The 22,389-nt window shown below is 43.7% G+C and overlaps 1 protein-coding gene across 1 annotated transcript in view; it reads right to left on the bottom strand.

Annotated features, from left to right (window-relative positions):
- Nucleotides 1–22,389, bottom strand: part of LOC141270770 (uncharacterized) — a 103,723-nt gene that overhangs the window by 42,011 nt on the left and 39,323 nt on the right. Inside the window, exons 2-6 of the mRNA XM_073680883.1 lie at nt 11,816–11,965; nt 11,507–11,686; nt 11,300–11,423; nt 11,121–11,218; nt 7,223–7,313 (exon numbers count right to left, since the gene is read on the bottom strand). Of these exons, the coding sequence (XP_073536984.1) occupies nt 7,223–7,313; nt 11,121–11,218; nt 11,300–11,423; nt 11,507–11,686; nt 11,816–11,893 (571 nt within the window). The 5' untranslated portion in view covers nt 11,894–11,965. The remainder of the gene's footprint in view (nt 1–7,222; nt 7,314–11,120; nt 11,219–11,299; nt 11,424–11,506; nt 11,687–11,815; nt 11,966–22,389) is intronic.

Genomic DNA, 22,389 nt, shown 5'->3' with positions numbered 1-22,389 from the left:
CCAAATATTTTTTCAGAGCTAGATGCAGAAAAATATTATATTCAATTTGCAACCTGATGGAGGTCAGTATAGATGGACTAATAGAACAAGTCCCACACACTGCTAGAAGGCCAAATATTTTTTCAGAGCTAGATGCAGAAAAATATTATATTCAATTTGCAACCTGATGGAGGTTAGTATAGATGGACTAATAGAACAAGTCCCACACACAGCTAAAAGCCCAAATATTTTTTCAGAGCTAGATGCAGAAAAAAATTATATTCAATTTGCAATGTGATGGAGGTCAGTATAGATGGACTAATAGAACAAGTCCCACACACTGCTAGAAGGCCAAATATTTTTTCATAGCTAGATGCAGAAAAATATTATATTCAATTTGCAACCTGATGGAGGTCAGTATAGATGGACTAATAGAACAAGTCCCACACACAGCTAGAAGCCCAAATATTTTTTCAGAGGTAGATGCAGAAAAAAATTATATTCAATTTGCAACCTGATGGAGGTCAGTATAGATGGACTAATAGAACAAGTCCCACACACTGCTAGAAGACCAAATATTTTTTCAGAACTAGATGCAGAAAAATATTATATTCAATTTGCAACCTGATGGAGGTCAGTATAGATGGACTAATAGAACAAGTCCCACACACAGCTAGAAGCCCAAATATTTTTTCAGAGGTAGATGCAGAAAAAAATTATATTCAATTTGCAACCTGATGGAGGTCAGTATAGATAGACTAATAGAACAAGTCCCACACACAGCTAGAAGGCCAAATATTTTTTCAGAGCTAGATGCAGAAAAATATTATATTCAATTTGCAACCTGATGGAGGTCAGTATAGATTGACTAATAGAACAAGTCCCACACACTGCTAGAAGCCCAAATATTTTTTCAGAGCTAGATGCAGAAAAATATTATATTCAATTTGCAACCTGATGGAGGTCAGTATAGATGGACTAATAGAACAAGTCCCACACACTGCTAGAAGGTCAAATATTTTTTCAGAGCTAGATGCAGAAAAAAATTATATTCAATTTGCAACCTTATGCAGGTCAGTATAGATGGACTAATAGAATGATGCCATGCCCAAAAGGTTTTACTTCACTAGGTGCAGTAAAAAAATTGGTATTCTATACACAGGTGGTGTAGCTTGCAACACAGATAGGCTCCACTGATACTCCACTGACTAACACACTCTGCAATAGGCCAAAAAGGATTAGCTTTGCTAGATTTAGCCAAATGCTGTGAAAAAAACTTGCACAGCACTGGCACAGACCTGCCTGGCAAAAACTGATAGGAACTGATGTAACTTAGTCCTGAAAAGGACTGCAATTACAATTAGTCTTTTCTCCCAACCTATCTATTTAAGAGCACAGACCTGCCTGATAAAAGTCGTAGGAAATGCTGTAACCTAGTCCTTAAAAGGACTGCAATTACAACTCTTCCCTACTCCCAAGCTATCTGTAGATTTGTGCGAAAATTGGCTTGAAATTAACAAGGTATAGCGCACACAGCAACGGCGGTGCCGTCTAACACGCAGCTGCAGCAGTGAGAAAATGGTGGCGACGGGGAAAATGGCTGGGTCTTATAGGGCAAGGACATGTGACATACACAGCCAATGACACATGCCCTTGCTTTTGTGAAAAAAAGCAGTTCGCTCCGTGTGTGCGCTGCTGATAGGCTGACAGACTGCAACTCCCCACTGTAAATGCGGGAAAGAGAAAAAAAAAATGGAGATCTTCATTATTCCTGCAGAGATCCATCCCCTGCCCCTCCCCCCGCCCCGCTGTACACTCAAACTGCGTATTAACATTAATTTTCATCATTACTGAGAAAAAATCCAGTTATGATTTTGGTGCACGAACAGTTATCGAACATAACCTCGAACAGCCGAATTTTTTTCAAATCGTTCGTGTTCGCCGAACGGCTCGAACACCGCCCAAAACAGCTCGAATTTGAGATTGGCGAACAGTTCAAGTCGAACACCGCTCATCTCTAGTCTATAATTTTAAGGGTAGGTTAATTTTAACATTGAGAGATAGAATATCCCCCAAAAAATCAAGAAAATCACATTGTATAAATTAGAAAAATGTATTTGCATGTTGCAGTGAGAAATAAGTATTTGATCCCCTACAAACCATTATGAGTTATGGCTCCTACAGACCAGTTAGATGCTCCTAATCAACTCGTTACCTGCATTAAAGACAGCTGTCTTACATAGTCACCTGTATAAAAGACTCCTGTCCACAGACTCAATTAGACAGTCAGACTCTAACCTCTACAACATGGGCAAGACCAAAGAGCTTTCTAAGGATGTCAGTGACAAGATCATAGACCTGTACAAAGCTGGAATGGGCTACAAAACCATAAGTAAGACACTGGGTGAGAAGGAGACAACTGTTGGTGTAATAGTAAGAAAATGGAAGAAATACAAAATGACTGTCAATCGACATCGATCTGGAGCACCATGCAAAATCCCACCTCGTGGGGTATCCTTGATCATGAGGAAGGTGAGACATCAGCCTAAAACTACACGGGGGGGGGGACTTATTAATAATCTCAAGGCAGCTGGAACCACAGTCACCAAGAAAACCATTGGTAACACATTACGCCTTAAAGGTTTAAAATCCGGCAGTGCCCGCAAGGTCCCCCTACTCGAGAAGACACATGTGCAGGCCCGTCTGAAGTTTGCCAATGAACACCTGGATGATTCTGTGAGTTATTGGGAGAAGGTGCTGTGGTCAGATGAGACAAAAATTGAGCTTTTGGCATTAACTCAACTCGCCGTGTTTGGAGGAAGAGAAATGCTGCCTATGACCCAAAGAACATAACATAAAGCAAAATCTACAATGCAATGGTTAAAAAATAAACGTATCCAGGTGTTAGAATGGCCAAGTCAACGTCCAGACCTGAATCCAATAGAGAATCTGTGTAAAGAGCTGAACAAACGCCCTCCATCCAACCTCAATGAGCTCGAGCTGTTTTGCAAGGAAGAATGGGCAAGAATTTCAGCCTCTCGATGTGCAAAACTGACAGAGACATACCCCAAGCGATTTGCAGCTGTAATCGCAGCAAAAGGTGGCGCTACAAAGTATTAACTCAAGGGGGCCGCTGTCAATTATGGAGGAGGAAACATTATGTTTTGGGGGTGTTTCTCTGCTAAGGGCACAGGACTACTTCACCGCATCAGTGGGAGAATGGATGGAGCCATGTACCGTAAAATCCTGAGTGACAACCTCGTTTCCTCCGCCAGGAAATTAAAAATGGGTCGTGACTGGGTCTTCCAGCAAGACAATGACCCAAAACATACAGCCAAGGCAACAAAGGAGTGGCTCAGAAAGAAGCACAGTAAGGTCATGGAGTGGTCTAGCCAGTCTCCAGACCTTAATCCCATAGAAAACTTATGGAGGGAGTTGAAGCTCCGAGTTGCCAAGCGACAGCCTCAAAATCTGAATGATTTAGAGATGATCTTCAAAGAGTAGTGGACCAAAATTCCTCCTGACATGTGCGCAAACCTCATCATCAACTATCAACGTCTGACTGCTGTGCTTGCCAACAAGGGTTTTGCCACCAAGAATTAAGTGTTGTTTGCCAGAGGGATCAAATACTTATTTCTCACTGCAAAATGCAAATAAATGTATCTACTTTATACAATGTGATTTTCTTGATTTTTTTTTTTTATATTCTATCTTTCAATGTTAAAATTAACCTACCATTAAAATTATAGACTGTTCATGTCTTTGTCAATGGGTAAACTAACAAAAACAGCAAGGGATCAAATAATTATTTCCTTCACTGTATAACTTTTTATTTCTCCACTAATGGAGCTATATGGCAGCTTGATTTTTTGCGGGACAAGATGGCGTTTTCAGCGATAACATTTTTAATTCCATTCAACTTTTTGACAGTGTTTTATTCCACTTTTTGTTCGGTAGTATGATGAAAGAGCACATTTTTTGTCTTGCTTTTTTATGTACCGTATATACTCGAGTATGAGCCGACTTTTTCAACACATTTTTTTGGCTGAAAAAGCACCCTTCGGCTTATACTCGTGTATATATTTTATATAGTATATACAGTGCATTGTGAAAGTATTTGGCCCCCTTGAACTTTTCTACCTTTTGCCACATTTCTGGCTTCAAACATAAAGATATAAAATTCTAATTTTTTTGGGAAGAATCAACAAGTGGGACACAATCGTGAAGTGGAACGAAATTTATTGGATATTTTAAACTTTTTTAAAAAAATGAAAAGTGGGGCGTGCAATATTATTCGGCCCCCTTGAGTTAATACTTTGTAGCGCCACCTTTTGCTGTGATTACAGCTGCAAGTCGCTTAGGGTATGTCTCTATCAGTTTTTCACATCGAGAGGCTGAAATTCTTGCCCATTCTTCCTTGCAAAACAGCTCGAGCTCATTGAGGTTGGATGGAGAGCGTTTGTGAACAGCAGTTTTCAGCTCTTTCCACAGATAATCGATTGGAGTCAGGTCTGGACGTTGATTTGGCGAATTCTAACATCTGGATACGTTTATTTTTGAACCATTCCATTGTAGATTTTGCTTTATGTTTGGAATCTTTGTCTTGTTGGAAGATAAATCTCCGTCCCAGTCTTAGGTCTTTTGCAGACTCCAACAGGTTTTCTTCCAGAATGGTCCTGTATTTGTCTCTGTCCATCTTCCCATCAATTTTAACCATCTTCCCTGTCCCTGCTGAAGAAAAGCAGGCCCAAACCATGATGCTGCCACCACCATGTTTGACAGTGAGGATGGTGTTTTGAGGGTGATGAGTTGTGTTGCTTTTACGCCAAACATATCGTTTTGCATTGTGGCCAAAAAGTTCGATTTTGGTTTCATCTGACCAGAACACCTTATTCCACATGTTTGGTGTGTCTCCCAGGTGGCTTGTGGCAAACTTCAAACGAGACTTTTTACGGATATCTTTGAGAAATGGCTTTCTTCTTGCCACTCTTCCATAAAGGCCAGATTTGTGCAGTGTACGACTGATTGTTGTCCTATGGACAGACTCTCCCACCTCAGCTGTAGATCTCTGCAGTTCATCCAGAGTGATCATGGGCCTTTTGGCTGCATCTCTGATCAGTCTTCTTGTTCGAAATGAAAGTTTAGAGGGACGGCCGGGTCTTGGTAGATTTGCAGTGGTCTGATACTCCTTCCATTTCAATATGATCGCTTGCACAGTGCTCCTTGAGATGTTTAAAACTTGGGAAATCTTTTTGTATCCAAATCCGGCTTTAAACTTCGCCACAACAGTATCTCGGACCTGCCTGGTGTGTTCCTTGGTCTTCATGATTCTCTCTGCACTTGAAACTGAACCCTGAGACTATCACAGAGCAGGTGCATTTATACGGAGACTGGATTACACACAGGTGGATTCTATTTATCATTACCAGTCATTTAGGACAACATTGGATCATTCAGAGATCCTCACTGAAACTGGTGAGTTTGCTGCACTAAAAGTAAAGAGGCTGAATAATATTGCACACCCCACTTTTCATTTTTTATTTTTTTTAAAAAGTTTCAAATATCCAATAAATTTCGTTCCACTTCACGATTGTGTCCCACTTGTTGTTGATTCTTTCCCCAAAAAATAGAATTTTATATCTTTATGTTTGAAGCCAGAAATGTGGCAAAAGTTAGAAAAGTTCAAGGGGGCCAAATACTTTCACAATGCACTGTACATTCCGGTGGTGGATAGTGGTGGAGGGGGTGTTGCGGCGGCAGAGGAGCGCGGCACAGGCAGTAGCCGCTGCTGCAGCTACCACGTGTGCCCGCTGCTAAAGAAAATTATGCCCATGGGAGTGGAGAGGAGGGAGTATTAATTTTTTAAATAAAAGCGCACAGTGTCAGCAGCGCCGCAGCTCCGCGTTGCCCACTATTAGAGAGTATGAATATTCACTCTTCTCCACTCCCATGGGCATGGAGAAAAGTGAATATTCATTCTCTTTAGTAGCGTGCAGAGGATAGCTGATCCGCAGCAGGAGCTGCAGCGCTGCTGACAGTGTGCACCCACTATTAAAGAACATGGAGAGGAGTGAATGTCCCTGCAGCTCACCTCGGCGTCTGAGGGCACATGGCAGTGATGTCATACGCTGCTCAGATGCTGAGATCACCTGAGAACAGGACAAAGTGCTGGAGCAGAGGGAAGGAAGTTGAGTAGAAGTGTTTCTTTTTTTTCACGTGTGCAGTGATGGGGCCCATGCATACAAGGATTGGGGATGAGGGGCCTATGCATACCAAGATTGGGGATGAGGGGGCAATGCTAACCAGGATGGGGAAATTTACCAGTAGCTGCTGCATTTCCCACCCTAGGCTTATACTCGAGTCAATAAGTTTTCCCAGTTTTTTGTAGTAAAATTAGGTGCCTCGGCTTATATTCGGGTCGGCTTATACTCAAGTATATACGGTAATTTTTTTACGGTGTTCAATGAAGGTGTTAACTAGTGTGACAGTTTTATTGGTCGGGTCGTTCCAGAAGCATTGATAACAGATGTGTATTTAATTATTTTTTTGCGATTTTTTTTTTTAAATATTTTTACAATTTTGTTTTTACTTAGTCCCTCTATAGGACTTCAACTTTTTTTTACTCTGATCGCTGCTATAATGCATTGCAATGCACCAGAACTGCAATGTATTATTCATTATATCTGTTAGTGCTGCACTGACAGAAGCCTAATAGACTGTGCTCCTGGCCTGCTCTAACAGGCTTGCCGAAGGTCTTCATGACAACCTTGGGTTGCAATGGAAACGATTGGGCTCTCGTCATGACTTTGCGGGATCAGAAGGGAGAGGGAGCCCTCTCCCTCTCCCAGCCTTCTAGATGCTACGATCGATATCGATCACGTCATTTAGTGGGTTAAAATGCCCGGGGGTGGAGCGGGCACTGCTCCTGGCTGTAAGAGCCGGGTCTTGGTTTTAACATAAGCCGAGCTCCCAACGGCGATCGTGCAGGGGAAAAAAACACTATCAGAGTCACTGGAATATGTTGAAACATTCAAAAGTTATTACCACATAAAGTGACACTGGTCAGAATGGAAAAATGGGGCTCTGTCAGGAAAGTAAAAAATAGGCTTCGGCAGTAACAGGCCAAGCGATAAATCTTTAAGTCTCAACTCCGCTTAAAAAAATTCAGTGTAAGAGACCCTAAAAAATTCCACACATAATTATACCATCCAGTGACTGAGAAGAATTAGTGGTCACTACTCACCTGTGCAGTTATCTGTAGGAATCTCCTCTTTACACCGCTCATCACCCCTCACATATGTCTCTGTAGTATTAATATGGGTCAGATCTTCACCCTGAAACAAATATTGTAAAAGTCACAAACAGATGGGGAAGCAATGTGAAATGATTTAAAAAGAAAAAGAATTGTAAGTACACATGGTGACCAAAAATGTCACTTCCTTAGGCTAAGTGCCCACGATGCAGAAATGCTGCAGATTTTTTTGCGTTTTCCACATGCATTTCTGCATGCGGGTTATCAAGCGTTTTTCCAAACGACTTTAGCATCACTTGGAAAAGTGCTTGACAACTTGGTCACACTATATAAATCCATGCAACCGGCATGGATTTATATAGTGTGACCAAGTAATAGTTAAAAAAAAGAATAAAAATGGTAAAAAATTAAGATTATACACTCAATTGAATAGGAGGCGGATGTGCAGTACACCGCGGCGGCCACTACCACTTGACGGCGGAGCCCCGCAGATGAGCACTTCCGGCCAGCGGCCGCCAGCACCGATAACAGCTGATCGGCAGAGGTGCCTACGGATAGGGCATCAATGTAAAAGTAGTGGACAACCCCTTTATTGTAGCATCAATGCTCGTGTTTGACATCACTTAGATCATTCAATCTTCTAATTTTGATGTGGTTTCCAGCTGATAACAGATCACTTTATTTTTTGGGTTACGGGTCTCACTCCATACACTAAAGCTCCAATCAGGAGAAGGCACATATCTCTAATACATTGTCAGTTCAGTCAAAAAGATGGAGAACACAGAGTTGAAAATATTGTTAAAATCAATATTTTATTTGGTAATATTAAAAATATTGCACAATCAATTACATATACATGAGATTAAATATGAAGCAGATCCGTGTAGAAACCCAATGTATGGGCTAAGAAAAAGTCCACTTAGCACAAATTCAAACATAGATGATATTCACCCTAAGGTAGGGAAAAACAAGGTGGGAATAGGGACAAACTGTCTTATGAATCTCTCATGTGTCACAGAGTGGCTGTCAATGGCAATGGGAAATAGGGCTATACGTGCCCAATCAGGCTCAAATGGAATGTAAATATACTATTTACCCCAGCATGGACAACCTACTCAACATAAAAAGCACGTGCTTTATATGCACTTGCATTTACTCTGGGGACTAAATAGGTATAGGCAATCAGTTGCAACTCACTCCCAGTGCTGCCAAGCACATGCTTTTTATGTTGAGTGGGTTGTCCATGCTGGGGTAAATAGTATTTTTACATTCCATTTGGGCCTGATTGGGCATGTATAGCCCTCTTTCCCCGGCATTGACAGTCACTCGGTGACACATGAGAGATTCATTAGACTGTGACAGAGTCACTGGTGTTATATGCGAGAGGAGGTACAGTATGTGTCACTTCGGCTGCTGTGAAAATGAACCTACAACTTTTCTCCAGTAAGTTACAGTGGTGGCCAAAAGTATTGGCACCCCTGCAATTCTGTCAGATAATACTCAGTTTCTTCCTGAAAATGATTGCAATCACAAATTCTTTGGTCTTATTATCTTCATTTAATTTGCTTGCAAGGAAAAAACACAAAAGAGAATGAAGCAAAAATCAAATCATTGATCATTTCACACAAAACTCCAAAAATGGGCCGGACAAAAGTATTGGCACCCTCAGCCTAATACTTGGTTGCACAACCTTTAGCCAAAATAACTGCGAACAACCGCTTCCGGTAACCATCAATGAATTTCTTACAATGCTCTTCTGGAATTGTAGACCATTCTTCTTTGGCAAACTGCTCCAGGTCCCTGATATTTGAAGGGTGCCTTCTCCAAACTGCCATTTTGAGATCTCTCCACAGGTGTTCTATGGGATTCAGGTCTGGACTCATTGCTGGCCACCTTAGAAGTCTCCAGTGCTTTCTCTCAAACCATTTTATAGTGCTTTTGGAAGTGTGTTTTGGGTCATTGTCCTGCTGGAAGACCCATGACCTCTGAGGGAGACCCAGCTTTCTCACACTGGGCCCTACATTATGCTGCAAAATTTGTTGGTAGTCTTCAGACTTCATAATGCCATGCACACGGTCAAGCAGTCCAGTGCCAGAGGCAGCAAAGCAACCCCAAAACATCAGGGAACCTCCGCCATGTTTGACTGTAGGGACCGTGTTCTTTTCTTTGAATGCCTCTTTTTTTTCCTGTACACTCTATGTTGATGCTTTTTCCCAAAAAGCTCTACTTTTGCCTCATCTGACCAGAGAACATTCTTCCAAAACGTTTTAGGCTTTCTCAGGAAAGTTTTGGCAAACTCCAGCCTGGCTTTTTTATGTCTCGGGGTAAGAAGTGGGGTCTTCCTGGGTATCCTACCATACAGTCCCTTTTCATTCAGATGCCGACGGATAGTACGGGTTGACACTGTTGTACCCTCGGACTGCAGGGCAGCTTGAACTTGTTTGGATGTTAGTCGAGGTTCTTTATCCACCATCCGCACAATCTTGCGTTGAAATCTCTCGTCAATTTTTCTTTTCCGTCCACATCTAGGGAGGTTAGCCACAGTGCCATGGGCTTTAAAATTCTTGATGATACTGCGCACGGAAGACACAGGAACATTCAGGTCTTTGGAGATGGACTTGTAGCCTTGAGATTGCTCATGCTTCCTCACAATTTGGTTTCTCAAGTCCTCAGACAGTTCTTTGGTCTTCTTTCTTTTCTCCATGCTCAATGTGGTACACACAAGGACACAGGACAGAGGTTGAGTGAACTTTAATCCATGTTAACTGGCTGCAAGTGTGATTTAATTATTGCCAACACCTGTTAGGTGCCACAGGTAAGTTACAGGTGCTGTTAATTACACGAATTAGAGAAGCATCACATGATTTTTCAAACAGTGCCAATACTTTTGTCCACCCCCTTTTTAGGTTTGGTGTGGAATTGTATCCAATTTGACTTTAGGACAATTCTTTTTGTGTTTTTTCATTGAAGACAAATTAAATGAAGATAATAATACCAAAGTATTTGTGATTGCAATCATTTTCAGGAAGAAACTGAGTATTATCTGACAGAATTGCAGGGGTGCCAATACTTTTGGCCACCACTGTATATGTTGGGGGTTAATTCACCTAAAGGGTGTGTTTTTTTGTGAATGGCATAGAGGGTGGGAAGTCATTCACCCTACCTCCCCTCAGGGTGTGGCTGAGCAAGGTTAAAAGGTTAGTCACTATTTTTTTCTCTCTGTTGTGGTCTGGAGAAGGAAGTCTCCAGGTGGTGTGTGTGGAAGCCCGAGTGCTCCACTGAAGGACTTTGCTGGACTGTTTGTGATACCGAGAGAGGGCAAAATCCGCTCGCCTATGAACTGTGCTGTACTTTATCTTTTTGTTTACCCATTATCCTGGAGAGGACGTGTTTATTTTGTGGAACCCTGCTGGAGTTTATGCCGCCTAATAAACCAGCAGGAAGATAACCTGAGACGTGTGTCTTGTGTCTGCCTCTCACGAGCAAGTCGCTTTACCACACCACCTTGTTTTTCCCTACCTTAGGGTGGATATCATCCATATTTGAATTGGTGCTAAGTGGACTTTTTCCTAGCCCATACACTGGGTTTCTACACTGCTCTGCTTCATATTTAATCCTATGTGTATGTAATTGAGTATGCAATATTTTTAATATTATCAATAAAATATCAAATTTCTCCATCTTTTTGAATGTTTAAATTGAGTTTTTCGCTATGATATAGGGCACAAGCCCTTTGACTAAAAACTAGGGATGATATTCTAGAACCTATATTATATATTGTCAGTTCAGTGTATAATACTGATGTATAAAAAAAACAGACTGAACACAAGATCTTCACAGCCTTCTACACAACATAGGGGAGATCTCATGACACCTTCTCTCGATCTACCTGATCATCCAGAAGAACATCGGGATCTTCTTGTTTACAGTCCTGTGGAAGAAGAGGACGGGGACATCTCTCGAGTGTTGTCCTCTTACTGGATAGAACTGGAGGAAACACATACAGGGACTGAATTTATTCTTTACATACAGATAATTATGCCGTGTGTATTTAGTCCTGTCTATTACCTGGTGATGTGAGGGGCTGGGGATCCTCCATCATGACGTCCTTGTACAGATCTTTGTGTCCTTCTAAATACTCCCACTCCTCCATGGAGAAATAGACGGTGACATCCTGACACCTTATAGGAACCTGACACATACAATGATACCGTCATCCCCCTGATCCCTTCATAGTGTTACTGTATAATGTCCCAGCATTCCCCGCAGTGTCACCTCTCCAGTCAGCAGCTCAATCATCTTGTAGGTGAGTTCCAGGATCTTCTGGTCATTGATGTCCTCATGTATCAGGGGGTGAGGTGGAGGCCCTGTGATTGGGCTCAGGGGTCTTCCCCATCCCTCAGACACAGGGGCCTGACAGCGCTCACTAGAGGTCTTCTTCACTACTGTGTAATCCTGGTTATGGAGAGACACATCAATAAATCTCACTACAGACATTTCCAGAGTCCTCACCTCTCCAGTTCTGTCCATCTGTTATTCCCATAGATAAGAATGATGTAATGTGACATCATCAGAATCTCTCACCTCTCCAGTAAGCCGGAAGAGGATCTCTAGGGTGAGGTGTAATATCCTCTCCGCCATCTTGTCCCTGTCCCTATCCATCCTTGATGGGTCAATCAGGAAAATTCTCTTATATAGAAGATCTCCACTGAGAGGATCCGATATTGTAGGGACCTGAATGGGGAGAAGATGACGATGTAACATCATAAAGATCCCATGTAAGAAATCTCCGGAGCTGTTACCGGCTTCACATGATCACTACATCCAGTCATGGCCCCGTCCTGCCCCCGGTATAACACACAATCACATTATAGTCACATACAGAGATTTATCACAGGCTCAGCACTGAGGGGGTTAATAGTAATGGGGAATCTCCACATACCTCCACCTGCAGAGCCGCACACTGGATATATGGCTGTTCTGTGTGCACAGGACCTGTGATGAGGTCACAGGAGGGGAGGAGTCAGGGGTCACATGATCAGGGGCCTCAGTGGATGCAGGACTCTGCTGTGCTGGGTGTCATGGTGCCGGATGAGGAGAAGTTTATATCTGGGGTCAGGAGTAGTGTTGAGCGATACCTTCCGATATCGGGAAATATCGGATCGGATTGGGCCGATACCCAAAAAATATTGGATATCGCCGATTCCGATACCGGAAACCAATGCAAGTCAATGGGACACAAATATCGGAATGAAAATAAACCCTTTCTTTCCTTGTAGGTTAATTCTACATGAAGGAAAACAACTAAGAATAATGTAGAATGTATTACATGAAAAGCCGGCAATTCAGCAGCGGCATACACCGGTACCTGACAATTTAAAACAGAATGAATAGAGCATCACACATAGATTAGATAGATAGAAACATGTCAGCCACATATATAAGAAGTACAGTGATAGTGTTGATTACTGTACTTGTCATTTAGTGTTAAAGGATTTATTTAATAAAATAATAGTGTTTTCATGCACCGTCTCTTTAAAAAAGCTGGCCGGCAATTCAGCATCGGTACCCGATAATTTATAACAGAAAGAATAGAGAATCACACATATACTGTGTTCCAAATTATTATGCAAATAATATTTTCTCAGATTTTCCCAAATTACCTATATGAATTGCAGTCATTGTAATTTTCCAGTCAAATAACTATTAGAGTACAATTGAAAGGTTTTTGTACAAACTGCCTATGATAACAGTATATTTTTAAAAAAATAAAACACTCAAACTGCACTCAAAATGCATGTTCCAAATTATTATGCACAGCAGAGTTTTCAACCTTTTCATTTTAATAAAGAACAAAAAAATGTTCATTTTTGAAATTATAAGCATTAGCAGGTTATTACAAACTGAAATCAAACAGTTTTCAACTCAAAACTTCATTCTAGGTGACGTTACATTTGCACATAGGACCCCTTGTTCGAAAGGAGCTTCTGAACTCTCTCGTCCATTGAATTTGTCAGGTTTTGGATGGTTTCTGCTTCAATTGTTTTGCATGAGGACAGAATACCCTCCCAGAGCTGTTGCTTAGATGTGAACTGCCTCCCGCCATCATAGACACTCCTTTTGATGATGCTCCAGAGGTTCTCAATGGGGTTGAGGTCAGGGGAGCATGGGTGCCACACCATAAGTTTGTCCCCTTTTATGCCCATAGCAGCCAGAGATGCAGATGTGTTATGTGCAGCATGAGACGGGGCATTATCATGCATGAAAATGATCTTGCTGCGGAATGCACGGTTCTTCTTCTTGAACCATGGAAGGAAGTGCTGTTTGAGAAACTCAACATACATTATGGAGTTCATCTTTACCCATTCAGGGATCCTAAAAGGTCCGACAATCTCTCTCCCCATGATTCCAGCCCAAAACATTACTCCACCTCCTCCTTGTTAGCGCCGTAGCCGTGTTTGCATGTGGTGTCCATCAACCAGCCATCCTCCACTCCATCCATCTGGACCATCGAGATCATTTCATGCATGATAATGCCCCGTCTCATGCTGCACATAACACATCTGCATCTCTGGCTGCTATGGGCATAAAAGGGGACAAACTTATGGTGTGGCACCCATGCTCCCCTGACCTCAATTGAAGCAGAAACCATCCAAAACCTGACAAATTAAATGGACGAGAGAGTTCAGAAGCTCCTTTCGAACAAGGGGTCCTATGTGCAAATGTAACATCACCTAGAATAAAGTTTTGAGTTGAAAACTGTTTGATTTCAGTTTGTAATAACCTGCTAATGCTTATAATTCCAAAAATGACCATTTTTTTGTTCTTTATTAAAATGAAAAGGTTGAAAACTCTGCTGTGCATAATAATTTGGAACATGCATTTTGAGTGCAGTTTGAGTTTTTTATTTTTTAAAAAATATACTGTTATCATAGGCAGTTTGTACAAAAACCTTTCAATTGTACTCTAATAGTTATTTGACTGGAAAATTACAATGACTGCAATTCATATAGGTAATTTGGGAAAATCTGAGAAAATATTATTTGCATAATAATTCGGAACACAGTGTAGATTAGATAGATAGAAACATGTCAGTCACATATATAATAAGTACAGTGATAGTGTTGATTACTGTACTTGTCATTTAGTGTTAACCCCTTTAAAGCCCATGACGTACTAATACGTGTCTGTGCCCTGGGCTTTAAGAGCCTGACCCGTATTAGTACGTCATCGCGATTGAGCGCGCACACAGGCTGTGAGGGCGCGTTCGCCGCCGGGTGTCAGCTGATTGTCACAGCTGACACCCGGTACTATGTGCAGGGAGCGGTCCCGCACCGCTCCCGGCACATTAACCCCCGCAATGCTGCGATCGAAGTCGATCGCAGCATTGCGGTAGCTAAGGGGAGGTGATTGGTATACTCACCTCCTCTTCTGGCCTCCAGCGCTGTCTGCCGCGGCTTCCCGGGTGTTGCCATGATGACCCGATGTCGTCATGACAACATCCGGGTCACCAGACAGCAGGAAGATTGTTTGGTCATGCGCAGTGCATGACCAAACAATCTTATCACTGTGCAGCGCTGACTGCCTGAATAGCACAGGGATGGTGCTCCATCCCTATGCTGTGCAGGTGATCAGAATGAAAAAAGTGAAAGTCCCAGAGTGGGACAAAGTAAAAAAGTGTAAAAACTCTCAGAAAGTGTAACATTTTTTTTAAAAAATTGTAAAAATATATAAAAAAAAAAAATAATAATCCACTAAAAATAAAAATATAATGTACCCATCAATAAATATGTTATGAAAAAACAAACAAACAATAAAAGTACACATATTTGGTATCGCCGCGTCCGTAACGACCTGACCTATAAAACTGTTCCACTAGTTAACCCCTTCAGTGAACACGGTAAAAGAAAAAAAAAAAAAAGATGCAAAAAACAATGCTTTATCATCATACTGCCAAGCAAAAAATGGAATAACACGCGATCAAAAAGACGAATATAAATAAAAATGGTACCGCTGAAAACGTCATCTTGTCCCGCAAAAAACAAGCCGCCATACAGCTCCATCATCCGAAAAATCAAAAAGTTATAGCTCTCAGAATAAAGTGATGCAAAAAAATATTTTTTTCTATAAAATAGCTTTTATTGTGTAAAAGCGCCAAAACATAGAAAAACTATATAAATGTGGTACCGATGTAAACGTTCTGACCCGAAGAATAAAGCTACCTTATCGATTTTACCACACGCGGAGTAGAATAAAAAAAATGTAAAAAAACAGGAACCTTCAAATTCCCTACGTCTGAGCTTAAGACGTACGGAATTTGAAGGTTCCTGCTTTTTAAAGTACTCTTTCATATTCTCGTTATTTTTTTATGTGTACACTTCAATAGAATTATACTTTTAATTAATTAGTTTTATATTTTCCTTTTGAAGCTGAACCGATTGAGTGGCAGCTTGTGTGTTTCTATTGTAACATACCACATCTCTTGGGCAGGGGAGGAAGCAAAAGACAATACAGACATTACAGCCAGGGATCACAGAGGATTCATTTTCTGAGGTAAAACATTTCACTGCCTGTTGTTAAAGGGAATCTGTCACCCCCATGGGACCTATCAGACCGCTAATATGGGCATACAGGTGATATAGATTCACATTTCTACTTATCTGTATGTCCCATATTAAATTAGTTCTGCCAAGCTTCGTGTCCGGATGACGCCAAGAAATGCCCACCTACTAGCTTTGTGGCCATACTCACCCCATCTCCCCTGCACGTCACAGGGCCCTGTGACGTGCAGTTCCTGGCCAGATCCCACGCCTGCGCAGTTTCCCCTGTACGGATGGCGCTCTTCTCTCTGCCGTCTGTATAGCCTTGTGGAGCAGGGAACTTGTGCGCAGGCGCCGGTGAGTCACTCTGCCTTCCCAGAACAGGTTGTCCGGTCCTTCTTTGGGACAAGGACTACAGGCAAGGCCCAAGTGCTGCTGGATGGTTGGATGACCCCCAACTTCAGCATCTCGTCATCTCCTGGTGCATGTGCTGCTGTACCTCCAGGGAGACCCTATATGCTGAACGCCGGATTAGGGGGTGATCCCCGGTGACCACGTGATGAACGGCCACCTCTGTCCATCCTGGATTGTTGCTGAACAAATCCCGGAAGGGGTGTAGGGTTCCCACAGCTGGAACCATTGGTTGCAAACCTCCACGACCTCAGTGGTCCGACCCACCCTAGCCTGGGTGTGTATGTCCAGGAGGGTCTCCGCCTCTGGCACGTTGCATACGGGGAGGGCGCAGGCCTCCCGCTCATGATGTGCCTTCATCATGTTTACTTGGAAGGCCTTCCGCCTTCCCAAGGCGTGGTCCAGGGTGACCAGGTACGCTACAGCGTTGAGCTGCTGGTGCATGAGGTACGGGCCTTCCCAGGCCGCCTGAAGCTTGTTCAGGGGCACCGAGACCAGTACCCACACCTTTTGACCCACCTGGTAGGTCCTCTCACAAGCTTTCTGGTCGTACCATCGCTTGTGGTCGACCTGAGCTTGCGTCATATTATCATTCACCAGTTGTGCCAAGGTCTTCATTTTGTCACGAAAGCGCACTACATATTCGATGACCGACACTTCAGAGGTGGCTTAGTCCCCTTCCCAGACCTCTTTCACCAGATCCAAGGGCCCTCACGATTGTCGGCCGTACAGGAGCTCAAAGGGGGAGAACCCTGTTGAGGCGTGTGGTACCTCCCGGTAGGCAAATGGATGTGGAGGTACCACTCCCAGTCGCGCCCTTGGGAGTTGACCAACTCTGCTTCAAGGTGCCATTGAACCGTTCGTACAGGCCGTTGGTCTGTGGGTGGTATGGGCTGGTCACCAGATGTTGCACCTGTATTTGCTTACAGAGGGACTCCATCAGCTGCAACATGAACTGGGTCCCCCAGTCGATGAGCATTTCCTGGGGACACCCCACTTGGGAGAAAATTTCCAATAAAGCAGTGGCCACCTTGTCAGCCTGAATGGACAACAAAGCTACTGCTTCTGGGTACCGGGTGGCATAGTCTACTACCATCAGTATGAAGCTTTTCCCAGAGCTGCTAGGAGTGGCCATCGGGTCAACCAAATCCACAGCCAGCCTCCTGAAAGCCTCTTCAATGATGAGCAGAGTTACCAGTGGGTCTTTAGGGCGCTGCCCTGCCTTCCCCACCCTCTGACAGCTGTCACACGAATGGCGGTAGGCAGTCGCCTCTGCTCCCATCCTTGGCCAGTAGAAATGCTGAGCTAACCTGGCCTTGTCCTTATTGATCCCTAGATGTCTGTCCACTGGAAACTCGTGTGCCATCCACAACAACACCGCCCTGAACGGATAGGGTACCACTAATTGTTGTTCACTGGGCCACACCTCCGGTGAACCTAGCTGGACCGTTAAACATTACAGCCGTCCTTGGTCCCAGACCACCCTCTCGAGGTCTGAGTCTGAGGGAGGCTGTGCTGCCTGCTCGCTGCCTGCTCCTTAAGAGCGCTCAGGGTGTTGTCGGTCTCCAACACCGCCTGAAACCCCTGACTGGACATGGCCAGAATCGATGAGACTGCCACGTCTTCTGTCAGTTCCCCGGGACCTGTCTGCTGGCCACCGTCTGATCCGGCAACCACTTGGTCGGAAGGGGAAAAGCTGTCGGACTCCTGAGGGGCCCCCGAGGCCCCGGCGCCACCGCTGCCCGTGACAGCGGCCACGGCCGCTGCGACCGCGGGTAGAACCCGCTTCTCCTCTGCTTTTGACCAAGTCGCAGGTCCAGATGGACTAACCTGGCCCTCTGCCATCCCAGTTGTGGAGGAACCCTGCAATGCAGCCTTACCTGGGAGCCCTACCTCTCCTGGTACTGCCCCGCCCTTAATTGCATGCTCCCCCTCCACATCTGTCTGCCCCCTGTCTGTCCCCTCTGCGACAACCTTACAGGACAAACTGTTCCAGCATGCCTGCTGGCCACACTCTAAGGCCTTATCACAGCTGGCTTGATTGATCTCTTCCCCAGTGAGTGAAGAGGGACACAGTACATCACCCACCCCAACATCCCCATCAGTAGGCATGTTAATTACACTGACATCAACAGGTGTGGACAGGATATTGTCTGTTGAGTCAGGCCTTGGGGGTTCAGCGGCCACATAGTGGGACACTAGCCGCCCCAAGTCTCTCCCAAGCAAAACACGGAATATTTGGGGTTACTCCCACCTCCCACACTCCCCTTCCGGCGCCCCACTCTAAATACACCTTGGCGACGGGCAGCAGCGGCTCAACGTCTCCAATCCTGGAGTGTGACGGGTGTATCAGAGGTGACAGACAGTCGCCCTGCAGTTGGTTGCAGGAGATCTCTACGTTTGACATTACAGACATCTTCTTAGATGAGAGGCTGTCTCTAGGACCTAGCGGCTACCTCCCTCTGGTAATTAGCTCCCTGGCCCGGGTGTATATATACCTGGTGTGTCTGAGAGGGAGGTGCCGGCTATATTCATTTCTACTTGTGAAGGCTTTGCAAGAGCAGTACTTTGTCATCTCTGGAGCTTGAGGCCGAGTTTGCATTTGTCTGGAGTCGTCTAAAGCTAAACAATGTCCCCCTGTTTGTCTATCCTTGTTGTCTATATAGTTTAGTGAGATCGCCTAGTGCTCATCTGCTCCCATCCCTAGCCTTAGTCATACGTCAGGAAAAGACAGGGCGATGCATGCATGCGGCGATTGCTGAAGAGGCAACACAGGGACGGTATTTGAGACAGGGTAACACTAGACCAGACTAGGAGGTATCTACTCCACCCTTTCCCTAGAGTCTGGGCTCCCTTTCCCTCTGTGTTGCACTAAGTCTTTCCCACACCTGACGTGACACGGAGACGGCGAGAGTTTTCCCAGGTAACAAATCCTGTGGCGACACTAGCTCAGGCCGCACAAGAGTTATCTCAGCGCTTGTGTCTCACAGTCCCATGGCCCGGCCTATGGTGATGGTCTGAATGTTGTCAAGGGACCTCCCACCACCCCCACTCACACTCAAAACAGTGGACGCTTTCTGGCACGGGGATGGGCCCTTCTGGCGCTGGGACACATGGCTTTGAAGAGGCCATTCTCCACAGCCCCCTAAACCTAAAAATTAGTTGGGCCACCCTTAGCAGCAACAACTGCAATCAAGCGTTTGCGATAACTGGCAAAGAGTAATTTACAACACTCTGGAGGAATTTTGGCCCATTTATCTTTGCAAAATTGTTGTAATTCAGCCACATCGGAGGATTTCGAAGCATGAACCACTTTTTTAAGGTCATGAAACAACAACTCAATTGGATTAAGGTCAGGATTTTGACTAGGCTACTCCAAAGTCTTAATTTTGTTTTTCTTAAGCCATTCAGAGGTGGACTTGCTTGTGTGTTTTGGATCATTGTCCTGCTGCGCACAAACAGATGGCCCAACATTCTCATTCAGGATTCATGGTTCCATTTACCACGGCAAGTCTTCCAGGTCCTGAAGTAGCAACATAACCCCAGACCATCACACTACCACCACATTTTACTGTTGGTATGATGTTCCTTTTCTGAAATGCTGTGTTACTTCTACACCAGGTGTAATGGGACATACACCTCCCAAAAAATTCAACTTTTGTCTTGTCAGTCCACAGAAAATTCTCCCAAAACTCTTGGCAATCATCAAGATGTTTGCAAAAAAATGTCTATGAAAGAGTTAAGCCAGCACCAGGCCTCGTTCATCCAGAGCAGACACCCTCAGGAGATATTTACTGCAGGATCAGCAGCCTAGGGTCAGCGGTGCTAATACCCAGAATAAAAGTATATTCAGTAAGTGAATAGAAGAAAGGTAGCACTCACCATAGGTATGTGGGATCTGCAATCTTTATTTGGATAAAGACATATGGGAGCAGCGGTGCAGGAGGAGTGCGGGGGAGAGCGTTACTGGACTACAGCCATTTCAGGCTTGATTGCGCTTCTACGGGTCCACATTTGAGGGGGGCTCATGGGATATCAAGGTAAGCAGCACCTACCTCCACACCTGCAACAAAGCTAATGACAGTGCTGACAAGTGAACAAAAATTAAAAGCAATACATACATTAGTACTTAAAAACAAGTATATAAAATGACAATCACAGTATTTGGTCTCATATTCAATCAAATAAAATTGGACATATCTAGGGGGACCTAAGGCATTACTATCCAAAATCAATCTGCTCTCTTTCTGTAAAAAAATAGGTTATGATCACCTCCGCAACGAGGATATTTCACTTTAATTAGACCAGCAAAAAATATTTTATGGGGGTCTGAATTATGTGATTGCATATGTTTTATTAGACAGGGTGCCCCTTTCCCAGTGATGATAGATCGGCAGTGCTCCCGGAATCTTACATGCATAGGTCTAATGGTTTTGCCTATATAAAAGAAATGGCAAAACAATATTAAGTCATATCAAATTATTACTTTTCAAAACAAGTATAGTGCTTCACTCTTAGTAGAAGGTTCTGTAACGTGGTGCAGGGCGGTAGCCGTGGGCGGTGTTCTCGTCTTTCATGCCCCACCACGTTATATGAAGGGGGGTCTTAGCTGGGTGTGTGGACTGTGTCTAAGGGGGTGCTATGCCTTTGTAGGCCGCATGATGCCAGGGACTTCGGCTGGCCAGGGCCAGATGTTTAGAAGCTCAATGAGGGAGACCATCAGTCAATAATAAACAGTTTTTTACTTAACATTAATTTAATAGGGATTATGTACAATATATAGCAGGTGCATAACTTCATAAACATTTCCTTTACAACATGGATCATCTTCACATAGTGTCTCATTACTTCTTCCAGGCTTACTTGCTTCTGTCTCAAAATTCCTCTGTCTTCACCACAACCCAGCACAGTATTACAGTCCAGTAAATGGGAGTCCTGTTCTCAACCCGCAGTTCTGTGTCCTCCTTTCCCTTAGGGGAACTAGTTTGCAACTATGGCCATCACTTAACTTCTTTGCTTGGAACTACCGCTTGGGGTACTCTCTTCATCTCACGTTCTCTGTCCCGTCCTGGTCCATTACCTCTCTGTCGGGGCCGTACTGCTAGGCGTATGGCCCCGCCTCCTAGGTTGACCCCCGCCCCCATCTTAACTCTAACCCCAAAAATGACAAACATCATGGCTTGGATGTAATTGGATGTAACCGTGTTTTATTATATATATATATATATATATATATATACATATACAGTATATATATATATATATATATATATATATATATATATATATATTAGAGATGCATTAAGGTCCTTGAAGCTAAGAAGGGTCTGGTGATCCCAATGATAAAACTCCACTTATTCCCAACCGCACACTTCAAGCTCGGGAGCACCAAGAACCCCTTGAAACAGGGGGGGTTTTCAAAAACGGTTCGAAACCGCCACACCCGTGACTCGACATTCCAGGCGTGGTGGGACTTGTGTTGTGCCCTCAAAAGTGGGGCAAGAGGCCAGACCACTCCAATGGTGAACCTACAAAGAATACTTCCATTTAGAAACTCATTTAAATAGTTAATCTTTATTTGTATACAAAGAAATGATAAAAACAGGTAAAAAAGATATACTGCAGAATGAAAACAGCTGGTATACAAAACCTGTGTGTGTCACATGCATAGAATAAATTCAGATTAAATACCATATAAATATGTTCACTTATATGCAGAGAGACATGTATGCACACACATGCCCCCTTAATATATACAGGTAAATATAAATAAACCAATATAAATAGGACATCAGTAGAGAAAAAGCATGTATATTACTGGAGATTGTAACTCCGCTATGCAGAAGAAGATCACTGGGACATTTTGCCTAGGTATTTTAATTTGGTAAACAAAAATGCAAATGTAAGTATAAATTCTAAGGCAACCGGAAGTGCTTCTTGGTAAAGCAGATAAATATATATGCACACACGTGAGAAGGTCCACACTATAGTTACCAGACATAGCCCTCTAACGTACGTTTCGCGTGTCTTGCTTCCTCAGAAAGGGCGTATTCCCATGGTGGCCTTATAAGCGGCCCCCACCTGTCCACACCCTCCCTATACCTGTCCCCACCTATGCCGCACCCCCGTCATGCCGGCTTCTGCCCCACTGGCTTAGGCCAGTGCTCCAGCCTTTTCTGTCTAACTTCCTGACAAGAAACTGTCTCT

This window comes from Phyllobates terribilis, unplaced genomic scaffold, assembly GCF_046119375.1.
Source record: "Phyllobates terribilis strain yellow unplaced genomic scaffold, ASM4611937v1 Scaffold_5__5_contigs__length_657084704, whole genome shotgun sequence".
Classification (NCBI taxonomy): Eukaryota; Metazoa; Chordata; class Amphibia; order Anura; family Dendrobatidae; genus Phyllobates; species Phyllobates terribilis.
The sequence above is the reverse complement of the archived record's forward strand: the minus strand, read 5'-3'. Positions and strand labels throughout refer to the sequence as shown.